The sequence below is a fragment of the Salvelinus alpinus genome, chromosome 23 (genome assembly GCF_045679555.1).
Source record: "Salvelinus alpinus chromosome 23, SLU_Salpinus.1, whole genome shotgun sequence".
NCBI lineage: Eukaryota > Metazoa > Chordata > Actinopteri > Salmoniformes > Salmonidae > Salvelinus > Salvelinus alpinus.
In genome coordinates this window covers 33,292,224-33,318,004 of record NC_092108.1, presented here as the reverse complement: position 1 = coordinate 33,318,004, position 25,781 = coordinate 33,292,224, and the positions used below count along the sequence as shown (strand labels likewise).

At 43.5% G+C, this 25,781-nt stretch overlaps 1 protein-coding gene across 7 annotated transcripts in view; it reads left to right on the top strand.

Moving 5' to 3' along the window:
- The window catches only part of LOC139550819 (high affinity 3',5'-cyclic-AMP phosphodiesterase 7A-like), a 63,184-nt gene that overhangs the window by 6,179 nt on the left and 31,224 nt on the right, over window positions 1–25,781 (top strand). For 3 of the 7 annotated variants that reach the window (XM_071362001.1, XM_071362000.1, XM_071361999.1), the window contains exon 1: window positions 17,561–17,605. The exons of the other annotated variants lie outside the window; for them this stretch is intronic. In XM_071362001.1, coding sequence (XP_071218102.1) covers window positions 17,576–17,605 — 30 coding nt within the window. In that variant the 5' untranslated portion in view covers window positions 17,561–17,575. Of the gene's footprint in view, window positions 1–17,560; window positions 17,606–25,781 lie in introns of those variants that run through there. 7 annotated transcript variants of the gene reach the window in all.

Below are 25,781 nucleotides of genomic sequence, written 5' to 3'. Positions count from 1 at the left end.
ATTGATCACATCACACAGATGTTTAACAACACATACACACAAGGCTTTTTGATCGTGCAACCCTAGGTAACTACAGATTAAAAATGATCAGGCCTACTGTACATCTTACTGTATACATTATTGTTGATAGAAAGTCTAGGTTGGAACTATTGCTGTTAAAATACATATTTTTTATTCTGAACTGGAATAAACTGATTGATCACATCACACAGATGTAGACCAGAAAACACACACACATACACACAGTCCTAATGAGAGGTGTGTGGCTGGTTGAAGTTTTCAACAAGCATGTCTATTCTGGGCTCAGTTAGTGACAGTGCAACACTGATGTAATGCTCAGCATTGACGCTTTTTCTGTACTTGAGAACCCTGACTTATGAGGGTGGTGCCAAACTGGATCAGAACATCTACTGCTTTCTCAGTCAGGCAGGAGACCACTTCCTGCTGCAGATGAGCAACCCAGAACTGTGTGAGTGTTTATCTCAAAAAGCATCTTGCTTCAATCAGTTTATTCCAGTTCAGAATACAAATTATTACTTGTAACAGCAACAGTTCCAACCTAGACTTGTTATCAACAATTTCTACAGTAAAATGTACAGTACGCCTGAATTTTTCATCTTCATCTGTACTGTTTCTTAGGGTTGCACTATCAGTAGCTAGTTAGCTTGCTTTGGCTAACATTAGCTATTAGCTGTGTAACGTTACAAGGCCAGGGGATTGTTTGAAAGAGAAACTCCCATCTACTACTATGAGAGATAGTACTCCCTTATTTCTGCCTATCATCACCTGTTATAAAATGACAACAACGCCTTGTTAGTTACTTTTCATCTTTCGAAGCACTGTTTCCTGAAGCATTCTGCCCTGTTTTGAAATAACTAACTGTGTTTACTGTCATGTTGTGCCTGGATGTTTGGTCAGGATGTGTTGTTTTATTAATTTGTTCGTTTTGAGAGACTCGTTATTAAGCACTTCCCCACACAAAACACATTGTGGGCGCTCCTTGTTTTTTCTCAAAGTTTGTATGAAAGAGACAAAAAGTCATCGCTGTATTTGCGTTTCATGACGATTGAGCTCAGTCAGAACTTGTGGCTAGCATGAGTCCATTTCATGACAGCGGTGAGTGATGGCGAGTGGGAATAACAAGTCAGTGGCTTGAACAATAGCGCTGTAGCGTGTGGGTCACAGAGTGATCTTCAAGAAAACTGCAGAAAAAAGATCAGGTAAACCGCGAAGCACACAGGCATCTCCCTCTCCCAGCTACCAAACTGAGCAGAGACCGCTGGTAAACAGAGAGCGCAGTTGCACTTGGCCAAATCAATTCCAGTAATTAATGAAATAATTATACATTTACGTCGCAAGCCACCATTAACAGGTCCGCGACCCATACTTTAAGAAACTCTGCCTTTGACTATTGGATGTTCTTATAGGCACTATAGTACTGCCAGCCTAATCTCGGGAGTTGATAGGCTTGAAGTCATAAACAGCGCTGTGCTGCTGGCAAACGCAGGAAAGTGCTGTTTGAATGAATGCTTATGAGCCTGCTGCTGCCAACCACCGCTCAGTCGGACTGCTCTATCAAATATCAAATCATAGACTTAATTATAATATAATAAACACACAGAAATACGAGCCTTAGGTCATTAATATGGTCAAATCCGGAAACTATCATTTCGAAATGATTTCAGTGAAATACGGAACCGTTCCGTATATTATCAAACGGGTGGCAACCCTAAGTCTAAATATTGCTGTTACATTGCACAACCTTCAATGTCATGCCATAATGATGTAAAATTCTGGCAAATGAATTACGGTCTTTGTTAGGAAGAAATGGTCTTCACACAGTTCGCAACGAGCCAGGCGGCCCAAACTGCTGCGTATGCCCTGACTCTGCTTGCAGTGAACGCAAGAGAAGTGACACAATTTCCCTAGTTAATATTGCCTGCTAACATTAATTTTTTTAAACTAAATATGCAGGTTAAAAAATATATACTTGTGTATTGATTTTAAGAAAGGCATTGATGTTCATAGTAAGGTGCAACGAGTGTGCTTTTTTCGCGAAAGCGCTTTTGTTAAATCATCATCCATTTGGCGAAGTAGGCTGTGATTCGATGATAAATTAACAGGCACCACATTGATTATATGCAACGCAGGACAAGCTAGTTAAACTAGTAATGTCATCAACCATGTGTAGTTAACTAGTGATTATGTTAAGATTGATTGTTTTTTATAAGTTTAATGCTAGCTAGCAACTTACCTTGGCTCCTTGCTGCAGTCTTGTAACAGGTGGTCAGCCTGCCATGCAGTCTCCTCGTGGATTGCAATGTAATCAACCATAATCGGCAACCAAAAATGCAGATTAATGATTGTTATGAAAACTTGAAATTGGCCCTAATTAATCGGCCGTGCTGCTAACATGCAGATACCCATAGACTTCCTGTCGATACCCATAGACTTCCTGTCATTGCGCTAATGCTAGCGCTAATGCTAAACTACCTCTAACTTCCTTCATACTGGACACAGAGACATAAAAATGGTATCCACAAGTTAATTTGACTCTGGTGAAGTAGATAAAGGGCTTCATGGCCAAAATCCCGAAGTATCCCTTTAAAAGTTTCTGAGGGGTTTCTTTCTTTTAGTTGAGACATCATCATTGTATAAAGTTGTTTTCTGTTATTAGAGCTATTCTCTTCATATTCATACTCGATCAAAGTGAGGTTAAATTGTTATATGTTTACATAATAAGATTGCAAATGGAACTATTCATGAGGTAGATATGACATGATGGTCCTTACCTCACACTTCACCTCCAACTCCCCTGCAGGCTTAACAGCCCTGCATCACTCTGTGTTCTGTGAGAGGCCAGTAAGGGTCTGTGATTAGTTTATGAACCCCTCACAATGCTCCAGTCCAGACTGTTTGTCTTTCCCCTATATTGCTGATTGTCTTTTATGGCCCTCCATGAGCCAGACCTCATGGTCTGTTCCATTAAGAGAAGGGCCCATCCAGTGCAGACACACACACACACACCCTCTGAAGTTGGATTTACTACAGGTAACGCACTGGAAGGACTGTGGAGATGCTCAGGCTGCTTTCCACACTGAAGTGCCACAATTCATGGGGATACTTTGAATTTGTGAAGCACCTTAGAACAGTTTTAGCTCTTGTTTCTTTTACAGTTTAGAGACTGCATGTGTTTTGGGGACAGGCCACACAAAAGCTAAGGGAGAGTTCATCTGTCCTGTACTTTCCTCCTCTTTTAGCTTCATTATTTTTGTTACATCGCTGGAGTCAGCCAGCCCACTAGAACTGATATGGGATAAACCTGAGCAATGCAAGGTTTACTTGCCCTAGAGTAATAGCCCAGACTAATAAACCTGATTGGTCTGTCTGCTTGATTGATGGATACAATTCAGATTTTAAATGTCAAGGCACCTCAAACACCGAGTCGTTCGCTGCAATGGACTTACTGTACAGCTACAGCATAATGAAGATTACAGTCCAGGTATTTCCTGAGTCGCTCAGTGACGCAGATGCTATGCATTTTTTCAGAAGCACGCCAGAATGTCATCTGCTGTGGAAGTGAATAATCTGTTTTAGCTGTCTAGTCATGTAGCCAGCCAGCCGGGCTACTCATCAGACTAGCTTGTAGTTAATAGATATGGCTGTCTAAGGTGTGTGCATACTAAACTTTGCTCAGATATTTAGACCTTATGAATAATACAGGATGATGCAGATGGAGATAAGGAGACTGCTGTTGAATGGGCCAGTGACGTCAAGAGGTGTCATGATGCTGTATGAGTGATGCGGGTAGGACTAGAGAGCCTGTTTAAACATGACAGGCAAAGCCCCTGTGACTGTGTGATTGTGTGTCCATAGTTGAACCACATCAAAGGCATCTGATCTGACTGAAAAACAGTCATCTGAACATGTACATTGCATTGTCTGTCCTCTGCAGCAACAACATAGTATTAGATTGCAGGTACTGTCTCTAGCTAAGTCAGGGATGGGCAACCTTGAGAGAAAGAGAAAAACTGCTGATTCACAACCAAATTTTGAAATTGAGACCCTGACTGAGTCCCCCCCCCAAAGAATATATCTACAGTACAAGTCAAAAGTTTGGACACACCTACTCATTCCATGTGTTTTTAAAAAACTATTTTCTACATTGTGGAATAACAGTGAAGACATCACAATTCTGAAATGACACATATGGAATCATGTAGTAACCAAAAAAGTGTTAAACAAATCAAAATATATTTTATATTTGAGATTCTTCAAAGTAGCCACCATTTGCCTTGATGACAGCTTTGCACTCTTGGCGTTTTCTCAACCAGCTTCATGAGGTAGTCACTGGAATGCATTTTAATTAGCAGGTGTGCCTTGATAAAGTTAATTTGTGGAATTTCTTTCCTCCTTAAAACTTCATGTCAATAGGGGGGCGCTGTTTTCACTTTGGAAAAAATCGTGCCCAAATGAAACGGCCTCGTACTCTTTTCTAGATCATACAATATGCATATTATTATTACTATTGGATAGAAAACACTCAGAAGTTTCTAAAACTGTTTGAATTATGTCTGTGAGTAAAACAGAACTCATTTTGCAGCAAACTTCCATGCAGGAAGTGAAAAATCTGAAAACGAGGCTCTGTTTCAGGGCCTGCCTATTCAATTGCCTTATATTTATCGATATGCATGCACTTCATACGCCTTCCACTAGATGTCAACAGGCAGTGGAAGGTGGAATGGGGTGTCTAGCTTGATCTGAGGTCGAACAAGAGCTTTTGGAGTGGCAGGTCAGGAATTTCCTTTGTCTACCAAGGCGCGAGAAGCACCTCGATATTGTCTTCTGATAAGCGTTCGGTTTACACGGCGAATATCTCCGGCTCTGATTTTATTTGATACGTGATAATAACATCGTAAAGTAGGTTTTTTCAACCGAGTTTTATCAGATTATTCAACGTTTATTGGGACTTTTGGAGTTTTCCGTTCTTTGCGTCGAGAGAAAATGGGAACGTTATCAACATTGGCTAGCATTGTGGCGCGAATTCGACAGAAGAAAAGGACATTCTAAAACCAAACAACGATTTATTCTGGACCAAGGACTCCTTGTACAAGATTCTGATGGAATCTCAGCAAAAGTAAGAACAATTTATGATGTTATTTTGTATTTCTGTGGAAAATGTTGATTCCTATTCTCCGCCGTTTTGGCGAGCGCTGTCTCGCTATAACGCAAGCTGTTTGTTATGGTAAAGTTATTTTAAAAAATCTAACACGGCGGTTGCATTAAGAACTAGTGTATCTTTCATTTGCCATACAACAAGTATTTTTATGTAAAGTTTATGATGAGTTCTTTGGTCAGATTAGGTGAGTGTCCAAAATAGCTCCGGACATTCTGGGGAAATGTTGCTACATATTCACAATGTATAACCACGGTTTGCAGCTCTAAATATGAACATTTTTGAACAAAACATAAGTGTATTGTATAACCTGATGTTATAAGACTGTCATCTGATGAAGTTGTTCAAGGTTAGTGATTAATTTTATATCTTTTGCTGGTTTTTGCGATAGCTACCTTTTGCGGTGAATAAAAGCATTTGTGTGTTTGGCTATTGTGGTAAGCTAATATAATTCTATATTGTGTTTTCGCTGTAAAACACTTAAAAAAATCGGAAATATTGGCTGGATTCAGAAGATGTTTATCTTTCATTTGCTGTACACCATGTATTTTTCATAAATGTTTTATGATGAGTATTTATGTATTTCACGTTGCTCTCTGTAATTATTCTGGCTGCTTCGGTGCTATTTGTGATGGTAGCTGCAATGTAAAACTATGATTTATACCTCAAATATGCAAATTTGTTGAACAAAACATAAATGTATTGTATAACATGTTATAAGACTGTCATCTGATGAAGTTGTTTCTTGGTTAGTGACTAATTATATCTCTATTTGGTCGGTTTTGTGATAGCTACCTATGCGGTAGAAACATGGTGAAAATATGCGGTTGAGTCTTTGGCTATTGTGGTTAGCTAATAGAAATACATATTGTGTTTTCGCTGTAAAACATTAAAAAAATCGGAAATGTTGGCTGGATTCACAAGATGTTTATCTTTCATTTGCTGTATTGGACTTGTGATTTCATGAAAATTATATTATATGATATCCCTGTCCCGTTAGGCTAGGCTATGCTAGTCAGCTTTTTTGATGAGGAGGATCCCGGATCCGGGAGAGAGAAGTGGTAGAGGTTAATGAGTTTGAGCCAATCAGTTGTGTTGTGACAAGGAAGGGGTGGTATACAGAAGATAGCATTATTTGGTGAAACACCAAGTTCATATTGTGGCAAGAACAGCTCAAATAAGCAAAGAGAAACGACAGTCCATCATTACTTCAAGACATGAAGGTCAGTCAATCCGGAAAATGTCAAGAACTTTGACAGTTTCTTCAAGTGCAGTCCCAAAAACCATCAAGCACTGTGATGAAACTGGCTCTCATGAGGACCCCCACAGGAAAGGAAGACCCAGAGTTACCTCTGCTGCAGAGGATAAGTTCATTTGATTTAACTGCACCTCAGATTGCAGCCCAAATAAATGCTTCACAGAGTTCAAGTAAGAGACACATCTCAACATCAACTGTTCAGAGGAGACTGCTTGAATCAGGCCTTCGTGGTCACATTTTCTTCTTTACATTTAACCAGGCAATTCAGTTAAGAACAAATTCTTAACAGTGGGTTAACTGCCTTATTCAGGGGCAGAACGACAGATTTTTACCTTGTCACCTCAGGGATTCGATCCAGGAACCTTTCAGTTACTGGCCTAAAGCTCTAACCACTAGGCTACCTGCCAAATTGCTACAGAGAAACCACTACTAAAGGACACCAATAATAAGAAGAGACTTGCTTGGGCCAAGAAACATGAGCAATGGACATTAGACTGGTGGAAATCTGTCCTTTGGTCTGATGAGTCCAAATTTGAGATTTTTGGTTCCAACCGTGTCTTTGTGAGACGCCGAGTCGGTGAAAAATCTTTGTCTAATCCGAGGTGAGTGATCGCTGTCCTGATATCCAGAAGCTCTTTTTTGCCGTAAGATACGGTTGCAGAAACATTATGTACAAATTAAGTTAAAAATAACGCAAAAAAACCCACATAATAGCACAATTGGTTGGGCTCCGTAAAACTGCTGCCATTTCTTCTGGCGCCATTTTTCCTACACATTATTGGGTTTTCAATAATGTGTAGGAAAAATGGCGCCAGAAGAAATGGCAGCAGTTTTACGGAGCCCAACCAATTGTGCTATTATGTGGTTTTTTTTGCGTTATTTTTAACTTAATTTGTACATAATGTTTCTGCAACCGTATCTTATGGCAAAAAAGAGCTTCTGGATATCAGGACAGCGATCACTCACCTCGGATTAGACAAAGATTTTTTCTACAACAAGGAGGATGCACAAGACATTCTCCAAACACCCCACATGGCCGACATCCCCGTTATTTGCAAGAGGAAGCGACGCATGTACAGAGGACAAAGAGCCGGATGCCTGGTCAGGACCTGGAGAAGGCGAGTGGAAACCTGCCGTTACCGTCAATACTACTCGCCAACGTGCAATCATTGGACAATAAATTAGACGAGGTACGATCACGAATATCCTACCAACAGGACATCAAACACTGTAATATCCTATCTTTCACGGAATCGTGGCTGAATGACGACATGGATATTCAGCTAGCGGGATCTACGCTGCACCAGCAAGATAGAACAGCACACTCCGGTAAGACGAGGGGGGCGGTCTGTGCATATTTGTAAACAACAGCTGGTGCACTAAATCTAAGGAAGTCTCTAGATTTTGCTTGCCTGAAGTAGAGTATATTGTGATAAATTGCAGGCCACACTACTTGCCTAGAGAGTTTTCAGCTATACTTTTCGTGGTTGTTTATTTACCACCACAGACAGATGCTGGCACTAAGACCACACTCAGTCAGCTGTATAAGGAAATAAGCAAAAAGGAAACCACTCACCCAGAGGCGGCGCTCCTAATGGCCGAAGACTTTAATGCAGGGAAACTTAAATCAGTTCTACCAAATTTCTATCAACATGTTAAATGTGCAACCAGAGGGAAAAAAAATCTAGATCACCTGTACTCCACACACAGACACGCGTACAAAGCTCTCCCTCGCCCTCCATTTGGTAAATCCGAACACAACTCTAGCCTCCTGATTCCTGCTTACAAGCAAAAATTAAAGCAGGAAGCACCAGTGACTCGGTCTATAAAAAAGTGGTCAGATGAAGCAGATGCTAAACTACAGGACTGCTTTGCTGTCACAGACTGGAAAATGTTCCGGGATTCTTCCGATGGCATTGTGGAGTGCAAACTATTACAGACTACAAAGGGAAGCACAGCCGCGAGCTGCCCAGTGACACGAGCCTACCAGACGAGCAAAATCACTTCTATGCTCGCTTCGAGGCAAGCAACACTGAGGCATGCATGAGAGCATCAGCTGTTCCGGACGCCTGTGTGATCACGCTCTCCGTAGCCGACGTGAGTAAGACCTTTAAACAGGTCAACATACACAAGGCTGCGGGGCCAGATGGATTACCAGGACGTGTGCTCCGGGCATCTGCTGACCAACTGGCAGGTGTCTTCACTGACATTTTCAACATGTTCCTGATTGAGTCTGTAATACCAACATGTTTCAAGCAGACCACCATAGTCCCTGTGCCCAAGAACACAAAGGCAACCTGCCTAAATGACTACAGACCCGTAGCACTCACGTCCCTGGCCATGAAGTGCTTTGAAAGGTTGATAATGGCTCACATCAACACCATTATCCCAGAAACCCTAGACCCACTCCAATTTCCATACCGCCCAAACATATCCATAAATGATGCAATCTCTATTGCACTCCACACTGCCCTTTCCCACCTGGACAAAAGGAACACCTATGTGAGAACGTTATTCATTGACTACAGCTCAGCGTTCAACACTATAGTACTCTCAAAGCTCATCACTAAGCTAAGGATCCTGTGACTAAACACCTCCCTCTTCAACTGGATTCTGGACTTCCTGACAGGCCGCCCCCAGGAGGTGAGGGTAGGTAGTAACACATCTGCCATGCTGATCCTCAACACTGGAGCTCCCCAGGGGTGTGTGCTCAGTCCCCTCCTGTACTCCCTGTTCACCCACGACTGCATGGCCAGGCACGACTCCAACACCATCATTAAGTTTACAGACGACACAACAGGGGTAGGCCTGATCACCGACAAAGGCGAGACAGCCTATAGGGAGAAGGTCAGAGACCTGGCCGGATGGTGCCAGAATAACAACCTATCCCTCAACGTAGCCAAGACTAAGGAGATGATTGTGGACTACAGGAAAAGGAGGACCGAGCACGCCCCCATTCTCATGTAGTGGAGCAGCTTCAAGCTCCTTGGTGTCCACATCAACAACGAACTAGAATGGTCCAAACACACCAAGACAGTCGTGAAGAGGGCACAACAAAGCCTATTCCCCCTCAGGACCTTAAAAAGATTTGGCATGGGTCCTGAGATCCTCAAAAGGTTCTACAGCTGCAACATCGAGAGCATCCTGACTGGTTGCATCACTGCCTGGTACGGCAATTGCTCGGCCTCTGACCGCAAGGCACTACAGAGGGTAGTGCATACGGCCCAGTACGTCATTGGGGCTAAGCTGCCTGCCATCCAGGACCTCTACACCAGGCGGTGTCAGAGGAAGGCCCTAAAAATAGTCAAAGACCCCATCCACCCCAGTCATAGACTGTTCTCTCTACTGCCGCACGGCAAGCGGTACCGGAGTGCCGCTTACCCCCAAGCCATAAGACTCCTGAACAGGTAATCAAATGGCTACCTGGACTATTTGCATTGTGTGCCTCCCCCCAACCCCTCGTTTTACGCTGCTGCTACTCTCTGTTTATCATATATGCATAGTCACTTTAACTATACATTCATGTACATACTACCTCAATTGGGCCGACCAACCAGTGCTCCCGCGCATTGGCTAATCGGGCTATCTGCATTGTGTCACGCCACCCGCCAACCCCTCTTTTACGCTACTGCTACTCTCTGTTCATCATATATGCATAGTCACTGTTTGGGGTTTTAGGCTGGGTTTCTGTACAGCACTTTGAGATATCAGCTGATGTAAGAAGATTTTACATTTGATTTGAATTGATTTGACCTCCAAGCTGTGTAAGGGCTATTTCTTCAAGAAGGAGAGTGATGGGAGTGCTGCATCAGATGACCTGGCCTCCACAATCAACCGACGTCAAACCAACTGAGATGGTTTGTGATGAGTTGGACCGCAGAGTGAAGGAAAAGCAGCCAACAAGTGCTCGGCATATGTGGGAACTCCTTCAAGACTGTTGGCAAAGCATTCCTCATGAAGCTGGTTGAGAGAATGACAAGAGTGTTCAAAGCTGTCATCAAGGCAAAGGGTGGCTACTTTGAAGAATCTCATATATAAAATATATTTTGATTTAACACTTTTTTTTGTTACTACATGATTCCATATGTGTTATTTCATAGTTTTGATGTCTTCACTACTATTCTACAATGAGTAGGTGTGTCCAAACTTTTGACTGATACAGTTGAAGTTGGAAGTTTACATACACCTTAGCCAAATACAATTAAACTCCGTTTTTCACAATTCCTGCTTGGGGTCATTGTCCATTTGGAAGACCCGTTTGCGACCAATCTTTAACTTCCTGACTGATGTCTTGAGATGTTGCTTCAATATATCCACATAATTTTCCTACCTCATGATGTCATCGATTTTGTGAATTGCACCAGGCCCTCCTGCAGCAAAGCACCCCCACAACATGATGCTGCCACCCCCGTGCTTCACGTTTGGGATGGTGTTCTTCGACTTGCAAGCCTCCCCCTTTATCCTCCAAACATAACGATGGTCATTATGGCCAAACAGTTCTATTTTTGTTTCATCAGACCAGAGGACAAAAAATACGATCTTTGTCCCCATGTGCAGTGTCAAACCGTAGTCTGGCTTTTTATGGTGGTTTTTGGAGCAGTGGCTTCTTCCTTGCTGAGCGGCTTCTCAGATTATGTCGATGTAGGACTCGTTTTACTGTCGAAATAGATACTTTTGTACCTGTTTCCTCCAACATCTTCACAAGGTCCTTTGCTGTTGTTCTGGGATTGATTTGCACTTTTCGCACCAAAGTTCGTTCATCTCTAGGAGATGGAACGCGTCTCCTTCCTGAGCGGTATGACGGCTGCATGGTCCCATGGTGTTTATACTTGCGTATTATTGTTTGTACAGATGAACGTGGTAGCTTCAGGCATTTGGAAATTGCTCCCAAGGATGAACCAGACTTGTGGAGGTCTACAATTTTTTTTCTGAGGTCTTGGCTGATTTCTTTTGATTTCAAGCAAAGAGGCACTGAGTTTGAAGGTAGGCCTTGAAATACAGGTACAAAATACAGAAATACAGTGTAGACATTGTTGTAAATGACTATTGTAGCTGGAAATGGCATATTCTTTATGGAATATCTACATATGCGTACAGAGGCCCATTATCAGCAACCATCCCTCCTGTGTTCCAATGGCACGTTGTGTTAGCTAATCCAAGTTTATAATTTTAAAAGGCTAGTTGATCATTAGAAAACCCTTTTGCATTTGTGCTAGCACAGTTGACAACTGTTGTTCTGATTTAAAGAAGCAATACAACTGGCCTTCTTTAGACTAGTTGAGTATCTGGAGCATCAGCATTTGTGGGTTCGATTAAAGACTCAAATTGGCCAGATACAAAGACTTTCTTCAGAACTCGTCAGTCTATTCTTGTTCTGAGAAATGAAAGCTATTCCATGTGAGAATTTGCCAAGAAACTGAAGATCTGGTACAACGCTGTGTACTATTCCCTTTCACAGAACAGCACCAGCTGGTTCTAACCAGAGTAGAAAGAGGAGTAGGAGTCCCCGGTGCACAATTGAGCAAGAGGACAATTACATTTGAGTGTCTAGTTTGAGAAACAGATGCCTCACAAGTTCTCAACTGGCAGCTTCATTAAATAGTACCTGCAAAACACCAGTCTCAACGACAACAGTGAAGAGGCAACTCCGGGATGCTGGCCTTCTAGGCAAGAGTTCCTCTGTCCAGTGTCTGTGTTCTTTTTCCCATCTTAATCTTTAATTTTTATTGGCTAGTCTGAGAAATGGCTTTTTCTTTGCAACTCTGCCTAGAAGAGTTAAATAAATAAACAAACAAACATATGGTTGGAAATGTGTCCGCGGGCCAACACCCTAGGGTCGCCAGTTACCCATCCCAGAGCTAAGTTCTTCTGAAAATATACATTGATATTGGTCATTTCAGCTTTTGCATAGGCTATTTCACCTTTCAGTGCAATTGTCATTTTAGTTTTGTCGGCCTACACCCTAAGGTTCTATGCAAAATAGGGGGGAGATTACAGTACGCTACATGTTACAGTATGCATTCCACGGGCTTGTGCTTGATAGGATAGCCTTGTTCGAGCTTCAGGTAAATTTACCTGTCATACTGTTTGTGGACGAGTGTCCTGTCAGATTTGAATATATGGTCAACTTTAGTTTGCATGAAGTCTGAATTTGCATATTTTGACAGCTTTGAGGCCTAAGAGCTGATACTAAACACAAGCCCAGGTTTCGTCCTAATAATCTGTCCTTTGATAAAGAAATGTTTGTCTTCTGACCTTTTTTTCCAACCAGTTTCATTTGCTTGTTTGTGTCATGCCAAACCTGGATTACAGTTCAAACTAGTCTTCTTTCAATCCAGCTCACACATGCTTTCAAACTAGTCTTCTCTTCAAAGCTCACAGGTGATTTCGGAAAGAAATGCCTTGTAAATCCTTGAATGGGAGGGCCTAGGACACGTCTTAATATCTTATTGTAGCTCTCCCCAACCTGCCAGAAACATGATGAGCTGGAAAAACAAACAAACCTGTGTTATGCTGTTTCCAGCACTCAGATGGCTTTATCATCATCACAAGTGACTATGGAACAGAAGCTATGTCGAAAAATGGCACCCTGTTCTGCATATAGTGCACTATTGACCACAGCCCTTTGGGCCCTGTATAAAAGTTGTGCAAAGGGGTGCCATTTGGGATGTCGACAGAGACATGTCCAGTATGAGAGAGTTTGTTGTCGTCACATTATTCAACTGGAAAGTATTATGTGGAATATTATCTATAGTGCGTTCGGAAAGTATTCAGACCCCTTGACTTTTTCCACATTTTGCTACGTTACAGCCTTATTCTAAAATGGATTAAAAAAAAGGTTTTAAATCCTCATCAATCTACACACAGTACCCCATAATGACAAAGCGAAAAACCATCAACCCCGACCAACCATCCTCCTTTCGTTTTTTGCCTTAAGTAACCTTCTGTCTTATGTAACCATGCTAAACGTAACATATCATACTAATTTGAATGTCCAGGATTTACTTTTCCTATGTTACGTTTAGTCTAAGAGACCAGGTTGCCTACTCAATCTTAATCGGCTCCTTAGTTGCTGGACCGCCACTAGGCACAGATGGTATGTGGTTTTGTAGGCTTTCCAATGTGTACAGTGCCTTCAGAAAGTATGGATTAAATAACAAAAAATCCTCAGCAATCTACATGAAATACCCAATAATGATAAAGCAAAAACAGGTTTTTAGAAATGTTTGCAAATTTATTAAAAATAAAAAACTGAAATACCTTATTTATATATGTATTCAGACCCTTTGCTATGAGACTCGAAATTGAGCTCAGGTGCATCCTGTTTCCATTGATCATCCTTGAGATGTTTCTATGACTTGATTGGAATCCACCTGTGGTAAATTCAATTGATTGGACAGGATTTGGACATGAAAGACACACACCTGTCTATATAAGGTCCCACAGTTGACACTGCATGTCAGAGCAAAAACCAAGCCATGAGGTCAAAGGAATTGTCCGTAGAGCTCCAACACAGGATTGTGTTGAGGCACAGATCTGGGGAAGGGTACCAAAGGATTTCTGCAGCATTGAAGGTCCCCAAGAACACAGTGGCCTCCATTTTTAAATGGAAGAAGTTTGGAACCACCAAGACTCTTCCTAGAGCTGGCCGCATAGCCAAACTGAGCAATCGGGGAGAAGGGCCTTGGTCAGGGAGGTGACCAAGAACCCGATGGTCACTGACAGCTCCAGAGTTCCTCTGTGGAGATGGCAGAACCTTCCAGAAGGACAACCATCTCTGCAGCACTCCACCAATCAGGCCTTTATGGTAGAGTGGCCAGACGGCAGCCACTCCTCAATAAAAGGCACATGACAGCCCGCTTGGAGTTTTCCAAAAGGCACCTAAAGGACTCTCAGACCATGAGAAACAATATTCTCAGGTCTTATGAAACCAAGATTAAACTCTTTGGCCTGAACGCCAAGCGTCACGTCTGGAGGAAACCAGGCATCATCCCTACGGTGAAGCATGGTGGCGGCAGCATCATGCTGTGGGGATGTTTTTCAGTGGCAGCTACTGGGAGACTAGTCATGATCGAGGGAAAGATGAACAGAGCAAAGTACAGAGAGATTGTTGATGAAAACCTGCTCCAGAGTACTCAGGACCTCACTGGGGCAAAGGTTCACCTTCCAACAGGACAACAACCCTAAGCACACAGCCAAGACAACGCAGGAGTGGCTTCAGGATAGGTCTCTGAATGTCCTTGAGTGGCCTAGTGTAACGGATGTGAAATGGCTAGCTAGTTAGCGGGTACGCGCTACTAGCGTTTCAATCAGTTACGTCACTTGCTCTGAAACCTAGAAGTAGTGTTGCCCCTTGCTCTGCAAGGGCCGTGGCCTTTGTGGAGCGATGGGTAACGATGCTTCTTGGGCGACCGTTGTTGATGTGTGCAGAGGGTCCCTGGTTCGCGCCCGTGTCGGGGTGAGGGGACAACGTAAAGTTATACTGTTACATTGATGCTGTTGACCCGGATCACTGATTGCTGCGGAAAAGGAGGAGGTTGAAAGGGGGGTGAGTGTAACGGATGTGAAATGGCTAGCTAGTTAGCGGGTACGCGCTACTAGCGTTTCAATCAGTTACGTCACTTGCTCTGAAACCTAGAAGTAGTGTTGCCCCATGCTCTGCAAGGGCCGCGGCTTTTGTGGAGCGATGGGTAACGACGCTTCGTGGGTGTCAGTTGTTGATGTGTGCAGAGGGTCCCTGGTTCGCGCCCGAGGTCGGGGCGAGGGGACGTACTAAAGTTATACTGTTACACTAGCCAGAGGCCGGACTTGAACCCGATCTAACACCTCTGGAGAGACCTGAAAATAGCTGTGCAGCAACGCTCCCCATCCAACCTGACAGCGCTTGAGAGGATCTGCAGAGAAGAATGGGACAAACTTCCCAAATAAATCAAATAAAATGTTATTGGTCACATACACATTTTAGCGTCATAGCCAAGACTCAAGGCTGTAATCGCTGCCAAAGGTGCTTCAACAAAGTACTTAGTAAAGTGTCTGAATACTTATGTAAATGTCATATTTCAGTTTATTTTTAATACATTTGCAAAAATGTCAAAAAACAGTTTTTGCTTTGTCATAATATTTCAGTTTATTTTTAAAACATTTGCAAAAATGTCTAAACTTTTTGCTTTAGATTTTGCTTTGTTATTATGGGGAATTGTTAGAATAAGGCTGTAACGTAACAATGTGGAAAAAGTCAAGGGGTCTAAATATTTTCTGAATCCCCTGTATGTCTTAAATGGATTATCTATGAAAGAGCTTATTTTACACAGTCGCTCTGCATGCACCTGTTTTTGTAGGACACTGCACATTTAATTTTTATATTCCCATTTCCACCAAATGGAAAAGGAGGAAGTTAACTCTACAACTGACATTTGGTTGATATTTAGGCCTGCTTTCAAATGTCTGCAATCTTTTTTAATAAAAAAATTCTAGTAACTAACCTTTTGAAATATGTCATGTTTAACACTGAGGTCTGATGTTTGTCATTTTAATATTTTCTAGGAGTAGGCATTTATCGTAGAGAAATCGAAACTGTCTTCACCACTAGTGTATTAGTGGCCCCTCAATGACACTGAAGTCGAGGGAATAATCAGGAAACATCCCAAGTGTCCTGTTAGCTAGATTTTAGAGTGGAATTATTTGCGTAGCTGTCCTTGCAGGAACTCTGTTGATGCATGGAGGATGACAATTTCCCAAGCCGTGTGTGTTGAGTTCACAAGACTTCCTGTGCCATTGGTTTGAGGCCCTTGCCTGATGATGGTGTGTGATGGTGGTCTATTTCTGGTCCCCGTTCACCACACTTATCAGCTGTGATGTCGACGTATGTTGAGGGTCTAATTCGGGCTGTGCGCTGCCTGAGTATGAGGGCATACCTAACCCCTTTTGGGACAGCATTTATTCAAGGCTACAGACCCAGAGCGTCTCAGAGAAACTTTTCCCTTTGTCTCTCTTCCTACAACAATCTGCCAGACTGACTTGTATTGTGTAAGATTGTAACTTATGTTAATGGTATAACTGAATCTTTCTCTAAGTTTATGTAGCGAAAGGAGCCACATTGTTCTGATGACGTTAAGTGCATAGTAGAACAGAGACTTGGGAACGTCAGTGATCTCATTCCCCTCATGTTTAATTTGGGCTTATTATCAGAGATCATTTCTCATAGTATAAACCTTTTGTCTTCATCTTGGCAGCAGAACCCACGTTTTTACATTGTAGGACTCGTGTTGCTGTGGCAAACTCAAATATATGTACCTTAAGTGCAGGGAAAGAACACTGGTATGATCCTCTGCTGGGAGGTCCAATGGGAATTGTACCGATCTGGTCCTTGGTTGTGATTCTAACAAGGGGGATTTCCTAGAAGGTAGGTCATTTGACCCCAGCACACAGTCCGTTTGGACTACTAGGTATCACTGCCTTTTTATCAACACAGTTGATTTGACTAAAAGGATATCTCTGTCAGTGTGTGTCCCATGTTTCATATTGACAATTCATATGTACTGTATGCCAACTCCCCAAACCGCCATGCCTTTAGCAAGGAACACATACTGTTGAAGCCAGGCTATGCAGTCATCTCCTTCTGACCTTTTTGGTTTCTCAAACCCCTACGTCATGAATAACGTGACATTGAGGTGTAGTAATGTTGGTACACCTTGTCCCCTCTACCCCCCCTTCTCTGTGTCAGAGTGTTTATGATGGTGTTTGGCCGTTGCCACAGTGCAACACCATCCGTCCATATGGGGCTGAAGGGAGAGAGCGTGGTGTGTGCCCCTCACACCAGCCCTTCGGTCGACTGGCAGTCAGTCAGCCAGTCCAGTCCAGCCAGTCAGTCTGTCAGGCAGTCCCAGGAGTGTTAGGACTGGGCAGTCAGTCAGGTGATAGGTAGCTAGCGCTGGAGCTAAGACAGCTGCACAAGGCTCTGCTTACTCTCTGTCCGTCCCCTCCTGCCTGCCTGTGCCTTGAGCTGTCCTTCGTCTGCCTGTCTGCTAATATTTATCCGGGCTGGACCCACGACACAGAAACACGCATGTACATCCAGGGAGAGGGAGTATGATCCTCAGCCACACGGTCCAATGGGAATTGTACTGATCTGGTCCTTAGTTATGATTCTAACAAGGTGGATTTCCCACAAGGTAGGTCCTCTGACACTAGCAGACAGTCAGTTTGGACTACTAGGTAAACTGCCTCTTTATCAACACTGAGTTGATTTGACTTTGAAAAGGATATCTCTAGCGCAGACAGATGACTGTGTGTCTGTTTACTGCCTTACTAGGAAAGGAGGTGTGGTGAGTTACTATGAGCTCACATTGTGATGGTGTGTACAGTATGTCTGCTATTTTCAGGGACTGATAGTTTGAAGGTGTTTTTATTTTGACTGGTTTCATCAGGGACAGTTAAGACTTGGTAATGATACAGCATAAGCAGAATACCACATTGGATTGAAGTAAAATATTGTTATGAGTAGTTTTTGTTGTTTATTGTTTAGGACACCAGTGGGGACCTGTTCAGGTTCCATCATTTGAGTCTTTAATGATAAAAGCTCTGTCCAAAATCATTGAGGCGTCTTTGGGTGGTGGGAAAGTGAGTGAGTGGTGACATTGGAGTGGTTCTCTTTGCTCAATGTGGTTTGTGTGATTTTCCCAGCGGCCAATACTGAAACCCATCCTGTTGCTGCTAATTAGACAGCATTCTCTGGGTGAGCAATTTCCCACAGGCCAGCTGTGTTTAGCTTCATTAGCTGAAACTGAGCTTGGGCAAGGGTTTGGACAACAGTACTGGGAATCTTTCACAGATCCCTTTAAATACCATTAACTACGTACTTTACCAAGAAGAGGCACATTTAATTGTGAGTTTGTATTGAGAGTTTGACTACCATCTTAATTATAGGTCAAAGTTAAAGACAGGGATTTTTGTGTATGTAAGAAGTGGTAGTTATAGTTGTTGTAGTAGGGTAAATCCATATGAATTCAATTACTTTTTGACAGCATCCTTTTGATTTAAACAAACATTTCCATGCATGTTTGCCCATGGAAGAAGTGGTCAGAAAGTAACTTTTGGACCTGAACGCCAAAACATTCAGGAGATAAAGGTGCTCAAAGTTGACCCATTTTGCATACCAAGTTGCAGTGGTCTGAAGGGATAGGTCCATTCTATGGATTATATTTCTATGATTGAAATGACACCCACCCTGTTTTCAAGAGCATGTTATGTCTCAACTGATGGTGGGCACAAAACGAAAACCTCAGATTATATAAAATAGGGTCTAAGCTACAATTTATGAGAATATGAAAAATGGGACTTTACGCATTTTTTGATAATTGACAATTAAGCTTAATAAATGACATAAATTGTATAAGAACAGTTTGACAACCCTGTTTGTAAGCGTTTAAATTATATCAATCTCTACCGTTTCTATTTTCCAGTGATGAAGACATGGATGTCTCGTGGTATGGTGGGGTATGCAAAATGGGTCAACTTTAAACACCTTTATCTCTTGAATGTTTTGGTAAACTCACTTTCTGACCACTTCTTCCATGGGAAATCAAATATGGAAAGTTTTGTTTAAATCAAAAGGGATGCTGTGAAGGTGTTATTGAATTCAAATGGATTTATCATATTGTAATATTAGTAGCAGAAGTAGTAGTTGGTTTATAGGTTTATTGATTTAGCAGTAGAGTAGAATCATAAACATATCATCCATTTCACAAGACATAACATATACTGCACATAGTGTACATTGCACAGTTATTTTTTGGCTTATTTTATTGGTGGCTTACAATATGAGGTCTTGATAGCAGAGGCCATGTGTAGCTTGTCTTAGGAGTTTTATGATGGATAACTGAATTGGGACAACAGAGTTTAAATAAAATATCTGAGTGTAATGTTGAGTTGGAAGAAATTATGGGTAACAAGGAATACCATTGCATTTCTGTTCATTCACCAAACTTGCTGGGTTTTCACAACACTGTACCACTGTGTGATGTTTTAAAGGATGTTCAATACCAAATGTCTGATTTAATTTTGACAACCATGGAATCAATCACAATGACGTACTGAGATTTACTGAATTATGAAGCCAGTCCACTTGCATTGAAGATTGCATTGAGAGCAATCGTCTGAGCAGAAAATATTTTACTCCTACTCTTATGGGTAAAAATAAAAGCTATGCATGAAGCCTCTTTGGTCATAAGAGTCCCACCTAGTCGACAGATATTTAGGAGACCTCATGGGGTGTCCTAACCAGTTAAGAGTTAACAGCGAATGTCTTGATAATAGAAAAAGGCAGTGTGTCAGTGGTTACTGTGTCACATGCAGTTGCTTTAGAATTGTTGAAAGAATGTTTTGATATTTATATTTGATCAATCCTACATGCTTTTGAAAATGATTTCACACTAGCCCTATTTCACATGATATGCCTAAATACTTATAACCACATATGGTAATAAATCATGTCATTTTTCTTTCAATTATTTAATTAACCGACATGTTATTTCATTCACAAGTGAACATACGTTATGCCTTTGCAACAGGTTGTTAAAAAATATGCCTAGAAGTTGGGCAATTAAAAGCGTCGAGGGCCAATGTTAACTTTGTGTTGAATTAAAATTATACACCCTTCAAATGTTTTATGCAACATTATCGTCAAGTTTTTGGATGCCAAACTGTGCCAAAGCGTTGTTAAATGGTAGTGACGAGTGTGTTGATTTAACGGTAATATTATAGGACCTTTTCTGAGATGGTTTGTGGATACGGGCCCAGAATCGTGAGCACCAGTCATGTGTTGACTTGTGAATGTAGCATTGAATGTCAAGCATTTTAACAGGAGCGAGTGGCATGAGGGATGGAGGCATATGTCCGTCCCAGCCTGACAGACGCCACAGTGTTTGGAGTGCAGCGAGGCAAGCCGGTAGTGACGCACGCTGGGCCTGACACAGCCCACATAGCGCCATGTGAAGGGAGATGCCAGTTGCTTGTCTGGATAGCTTGTGTGAAGCACATATGGGCATGGCAAGGTTGGTTGTCTAACAGCCCCCGTCCCTGTGAGAGCCTGATATACCCCGGCTCTGGCTGCCATAAACAGAACTGATTTGTGTGAACACTGGCGTTGTTGGTGTAAACACTGGCGCCTTCAAACCAAGGTTTTTATATACTGCTTTGTCTGTTTAGTTCATATTAGATTAGCTTTTTTAAACAAAAGCCTAGGCTGTATGTAATGTAGTAGTATTGTGTCTGTCCATAAACTACAACCCTGCTGTTTGTGCAATTGCCAGTATCTGCCTTGAATTGAGGATGATAAACTAGAGATAGGATGAGTCGGACATCGACGTCTCGCTCCCAGACAAATTAAACAACTTCTTTGCGCGCTTTGAGGACAATACAGTGCCACCGACACGGCCCGCTACCAAAGACTGTGCGCTCTACTGCAACGCGGCTGACGTGAGTAAAACATTTAAACGTGCTGGCCCAGATGGCATCCCTAGCCGCGTCCTCAGAGCATGCGCAGACCAGCTGGCTGGTGCGTTTATGTACATATTCAATCAATCCCTATTCCAGTCTGCTGTCCCCACATGCTTCAAGATGGCCACCATTGTTCCTGTTCCCAAGAAAGCTATGGTAACTAAACTAAATGACTAAAAACAACAAAACCAACAAACGAACGAAATGTGAAGCTATACGACTAGTGCAGACAGGCAACTAAACATAGACAAGATCACACAACACAAACAAGGAAAATGGCTACCTAAATATGATCCCCAATCAGAGACAACGATAAACAACTGTCTCTGATTGGGAACCATATCAGGCCAACATAAACATACAATACACCTAGATGACAACACCTCTAGACATACAAAAACCCTAGACATACAAAACTAGCGTGCCCAAAACTAGCGTGCCCACCCCTGACCTAACCAAAATATTAAGAAAAACAGAGATATCTAAGGTCAGGACATGACATGAAGTGCTTTGAGAGAATAGTCAAGGATCATATCACCTCCACCCTATCTGATACCCTGGACCCACTCCAATTTGCTTACCGCCCCAATAGGTCCACAGACGATGCAATCGTTGTAACACTGCACACTGCCCTATCCCATCTGGACAGGAGGAATAACTATGTAAGAATGCTGTTCATTGACTACAGCTCAGCATTTAACACCATAGTACCCTCCAAACTCATCATTAAGCTTGAGACCCTGGGTCTCGACACGGCCCTGTGCAACTGGGTCCTGGACTTCCTGACAGGCCACTCCCAGGTGGCGAAGGTAGGAAACAACATCTCCACCCCGCTGATCCTCAACACTGGGGCCCCACAAGGGTGCGTTCTCAGCCCTCTCCTGTACTCCTTGTTCACCCATGACTGCGTGGCCATGCACGCCTCCAACTCAATCATCAAGTTTGCAGATGACACTACAGTAGTAGGCTTGATTACCACCAACGACAAGACAGCCTACAGGGAGGAGGTGAATGCCCTCGGAGTGTGGTGTCAGGAAAATAACCTCTCACTCAACGTCAACAAAACAAAGGAGATGATCGTGGACTTCAGGAAACAGCAGAGGGAGCACCCCCCTATCCGAATCGACGGGACAGTACTGGAGAAGGTGGAACGTTTTAAGTTCCTCGGTGTACACATCATGGACAAACTGAAATGATCCACCCACACAGACAGCGTGGTGAAGAAGGCGCAGCAGCGCCTCTTCAACCTCAGGAGGCTGAAGAAATTTGACTTGCCAACTAAAACCCTCACAAACTTCTACAGATGCACAATCGAGAGCATCCTGTCGGGCTGTATCACCGCCTGGTACGGCAACTTCACCGCCCTCAACCGCAAGGCTCTCCAGAGGGTGGTGCAGTCTGCACAACGCATCACCGGGGACAAACTACCTGCCCTCCATGACACCTACAGCACCCTATGTCACAGGAAGGCCAAAAGATTATCAAGGACAACAACCCCCCGAGCCACTGCCTGTTAACCCTGCTATCATCCAGTACAGGTGCATCAAAGCTGGGACCAAGAGACTGAAAAACAGCTTCTATCTCAAGGCCATCAGACTGTTAAACAGCCATCACTAACATAGAGAGGCTGCTGCCAACATAGACTCTAATCACTGGCTGCTTTAATAAATTTATTTAATAATGGTATCACTAGTCACTTTAAATAATGCCACTTTAATAATGTTTACATATCCTACATTACTTAACTCATGTGTATATACTGTAATTTATTTAGTCTATTGCATTTTGCCTATGCCGCACGGCCATCACACATCCATATATTTACATGTACATATGTACATATTCTTATTCCATCCCCTTGCATTGTGTGTGTGTGCGCCGAAAAGAGATGGCCGCCTCGCTTCGTGTTCCTTGGAAAATATGCAGTATTTTGTTTTTTTACGTGTTATTTCTTACATCGGTACCCCAGGTAATCTTAGGTTTCATTACATACAGTCGGGAGGAACTACTGAATATACGATTAACGTCAACTCATCATCGTTCCTACCAGGAATATGACTTTCCCGAAACGGATCCAGTGTTTTGCCTTCCACCCAATACAATGGATCTGATCCCAGCCGGCGACCCTGTGCGACGCCGAAAAAGGGGAAAACGAGGCGGTCTCGTGGTCAGGCTTCGGAGACGGGCACATCGCGCTCCACTCCCTAGCATACTACTCGCCAATGTCCAGTCTCTTGACAATAAGGTTGATGAAATCTGAGCACGGGTAGCATTCCAGAGAGACATCAGGGATTGCAACGTGCTCTGCTTCACGGAAACATGGCTAACTCAAGGGACGCTAACGGAGTCGGTGCAGCCAGCTGGTTTCTTCATGCATCGCGCCGACAGAAACAAACATCTTTCCGGTAAGAAGAGGGGCGGGGGGGTATGCCTTATGATTAACGAGAAGTGGTGTGATCATCATAACAACACACAGGAACTCAAATCATTCTGTTCACCTGATCTAGAACTCCTCACAATCAAATGTCGACCGCATTATCTACCAAGGGAATTCTCGTCAATCATAATCACAGCCGTATACATTCCCCCCCAAGCAGACACATCGATGGCCCTGAACGAACTTTATCTGACTCTTTGTAAACTGGAAACCACACACCCTGAGGCTGCATTCATCGTAGCTGGGGATTTTAACAAGGCTAATCTAAAAACAAAACTCCCTAAATTCTATCAGCATATCGATTGTGCTACCAGGGCTGGAAAAACACTAGACCATTGTTATACTAATTTCCGCGACGCTTATAAGGCCCTCCCCCGCCCCCCTTTCGGAAAAGCTGACCACGACTCCATTTTGTTGATTCCAGCCTACAAACAGAAACTCAAACAACAAGCTCCCGCGCTCAGGTCTGTTCAACGCTGGTCCGACCAATCTGAATCCACGCTTCAAGACTGCTTCGATCACGCGGATTGGAATATGTTCCGCATCGCGTCCAACAACAATATTGACGAATATGCTGATTCGGTGAGCGAGTTCATTAGGAAGTGCATTGACGATGTCGTACCCACAGCAACGATAAAAACATTCCCAAACCAGAAACCGTGGATTGACGGCAGCATTCGCGTGAAACTGAAAGCGCGAACCACTGCTTTTAACCAGGGCAAGGTGACCGGAAGCATGACCGAATACAAACAGTGTAGCTATTCTCTCCGCAAGGCAATCAAACAGGCTAAGTCTCAGTACAGAGACAAAATCGAGTCGCAATTCAACAGCTCAGACACAAGAGGTATGTGGCAGGGTCTACAGTCAATCACGGATTACAAAAAGAAAACCAGCCCCGTCGCGGACCAGGATGTCTTGCTCCCAGACAGGCTAAACAACTTTTTTGCCTGCTTTGAGGACAATACAGTGCCACTGACACGGCCCCCTACCAAAACCTGCGGGCTCTCCTTCACTGCAGCCGAGGTGAGTAAAACATTTAAACGTGTTAACCCTCGCAAGGCTGCAGGCCCAGACGGCATTCCCAGCCGCGTCCTCAGAGCATGCGCAGACCAGCTGGCTGGTGTGTTTACGGACATATTCAATCAATCCTTATCCCAGTCTGCTGTTCCCACATGCTTCAAGAGGGCCACCATTGTTCCTGTTCCCAAGAAAGCTAAGGTAACTGAGCTAAACGACTACCGCCCCGTAGCACTCACTTCCGTCATCATGAAGTGCTTTGAGAGACTAGTCAAGGACCATATCACCTCCACCCTACCGGACACCCTAGACCCAATCCAATTTGCTTACCGACCCAATAGGTCCACAGACGACGCAATCGCAACCACACTGCACACTGCCCTAACCCATCTGGACAAGAGGAATACCCATGTGAGAATGCTGTTCATCGATTACAGCTCAGCATTTAACACCATAGTACCCTCCAAACTCGTCATCAAGCTCGAGACCCTGGGTCTCGACCCCGCCCTGTGCAACTGGGTCCTGGACTTCCTGACGGGCCGCCCCCAGGTGGTGAGGGTAGGTAACAACATCTCCACCCCGCTGATCCTCAACACTGGGGCCCCACAAGGGTGCGTTCTGAGCCCTCTCCTGTACTCCCTGTTCACCCACGACTGCGTGGCCATGCACGCCTCCAACTCAATCATCAAGTTTGCGGATGACACTACAGTGGTAGGCTTGATTACCAACAACGACGAGACGGCCTACAGGGAGGAGGTGAGGGCCCTCGGAGTGTGGTGTCAGGAAAATAACCTCACACTCAACGTCAACAAAACAAAGGAGATGATTGTGGACTTCAGGAAACAGCAGAGGGAGCACCCCCCTATCCACATCGACGGGTCAGTAGTGGAGAAGGTGGAAAGTTTTAAGTTCCTCGGTGTACACATCACGGACAAACTGAATTGGTCCACCCACACAGACAGCGTTGTGAAGAAGGCGCAGCAGCGCCTCTTCAACCTCAGGAGGCTGAAGAAATTCGGCTTGTCACCAAAAGCACTCACAAACTTCTACAGATGCACAATCGAGAGCATCCTGTCGGGCTGTATCACCGCCTGGTACGGCAACTGCTCCGCCCACAACCGTAAGGCTCTCCAGAGGGTAGTGAGGTCTGCAGAACGCATCACCAGGGGCAAACTACCTGCCCTCCAGGACACCTACACCACCCGATGTCACAGGAAGGCCATAAAGATCATCAAGGACAACAACCACCCAAGCCACTGCCTGTTCACCCCGCTATCATCCAGAAGGCGAGGTCAGTACAGGTGCATCAAAGCAGGGACCGAGAGACTGAAAAACAGCTTCTATCTCAAGGCCATCAGACTGTTAAACAGCCACCACTAACATTTAGCGGCCGCTGC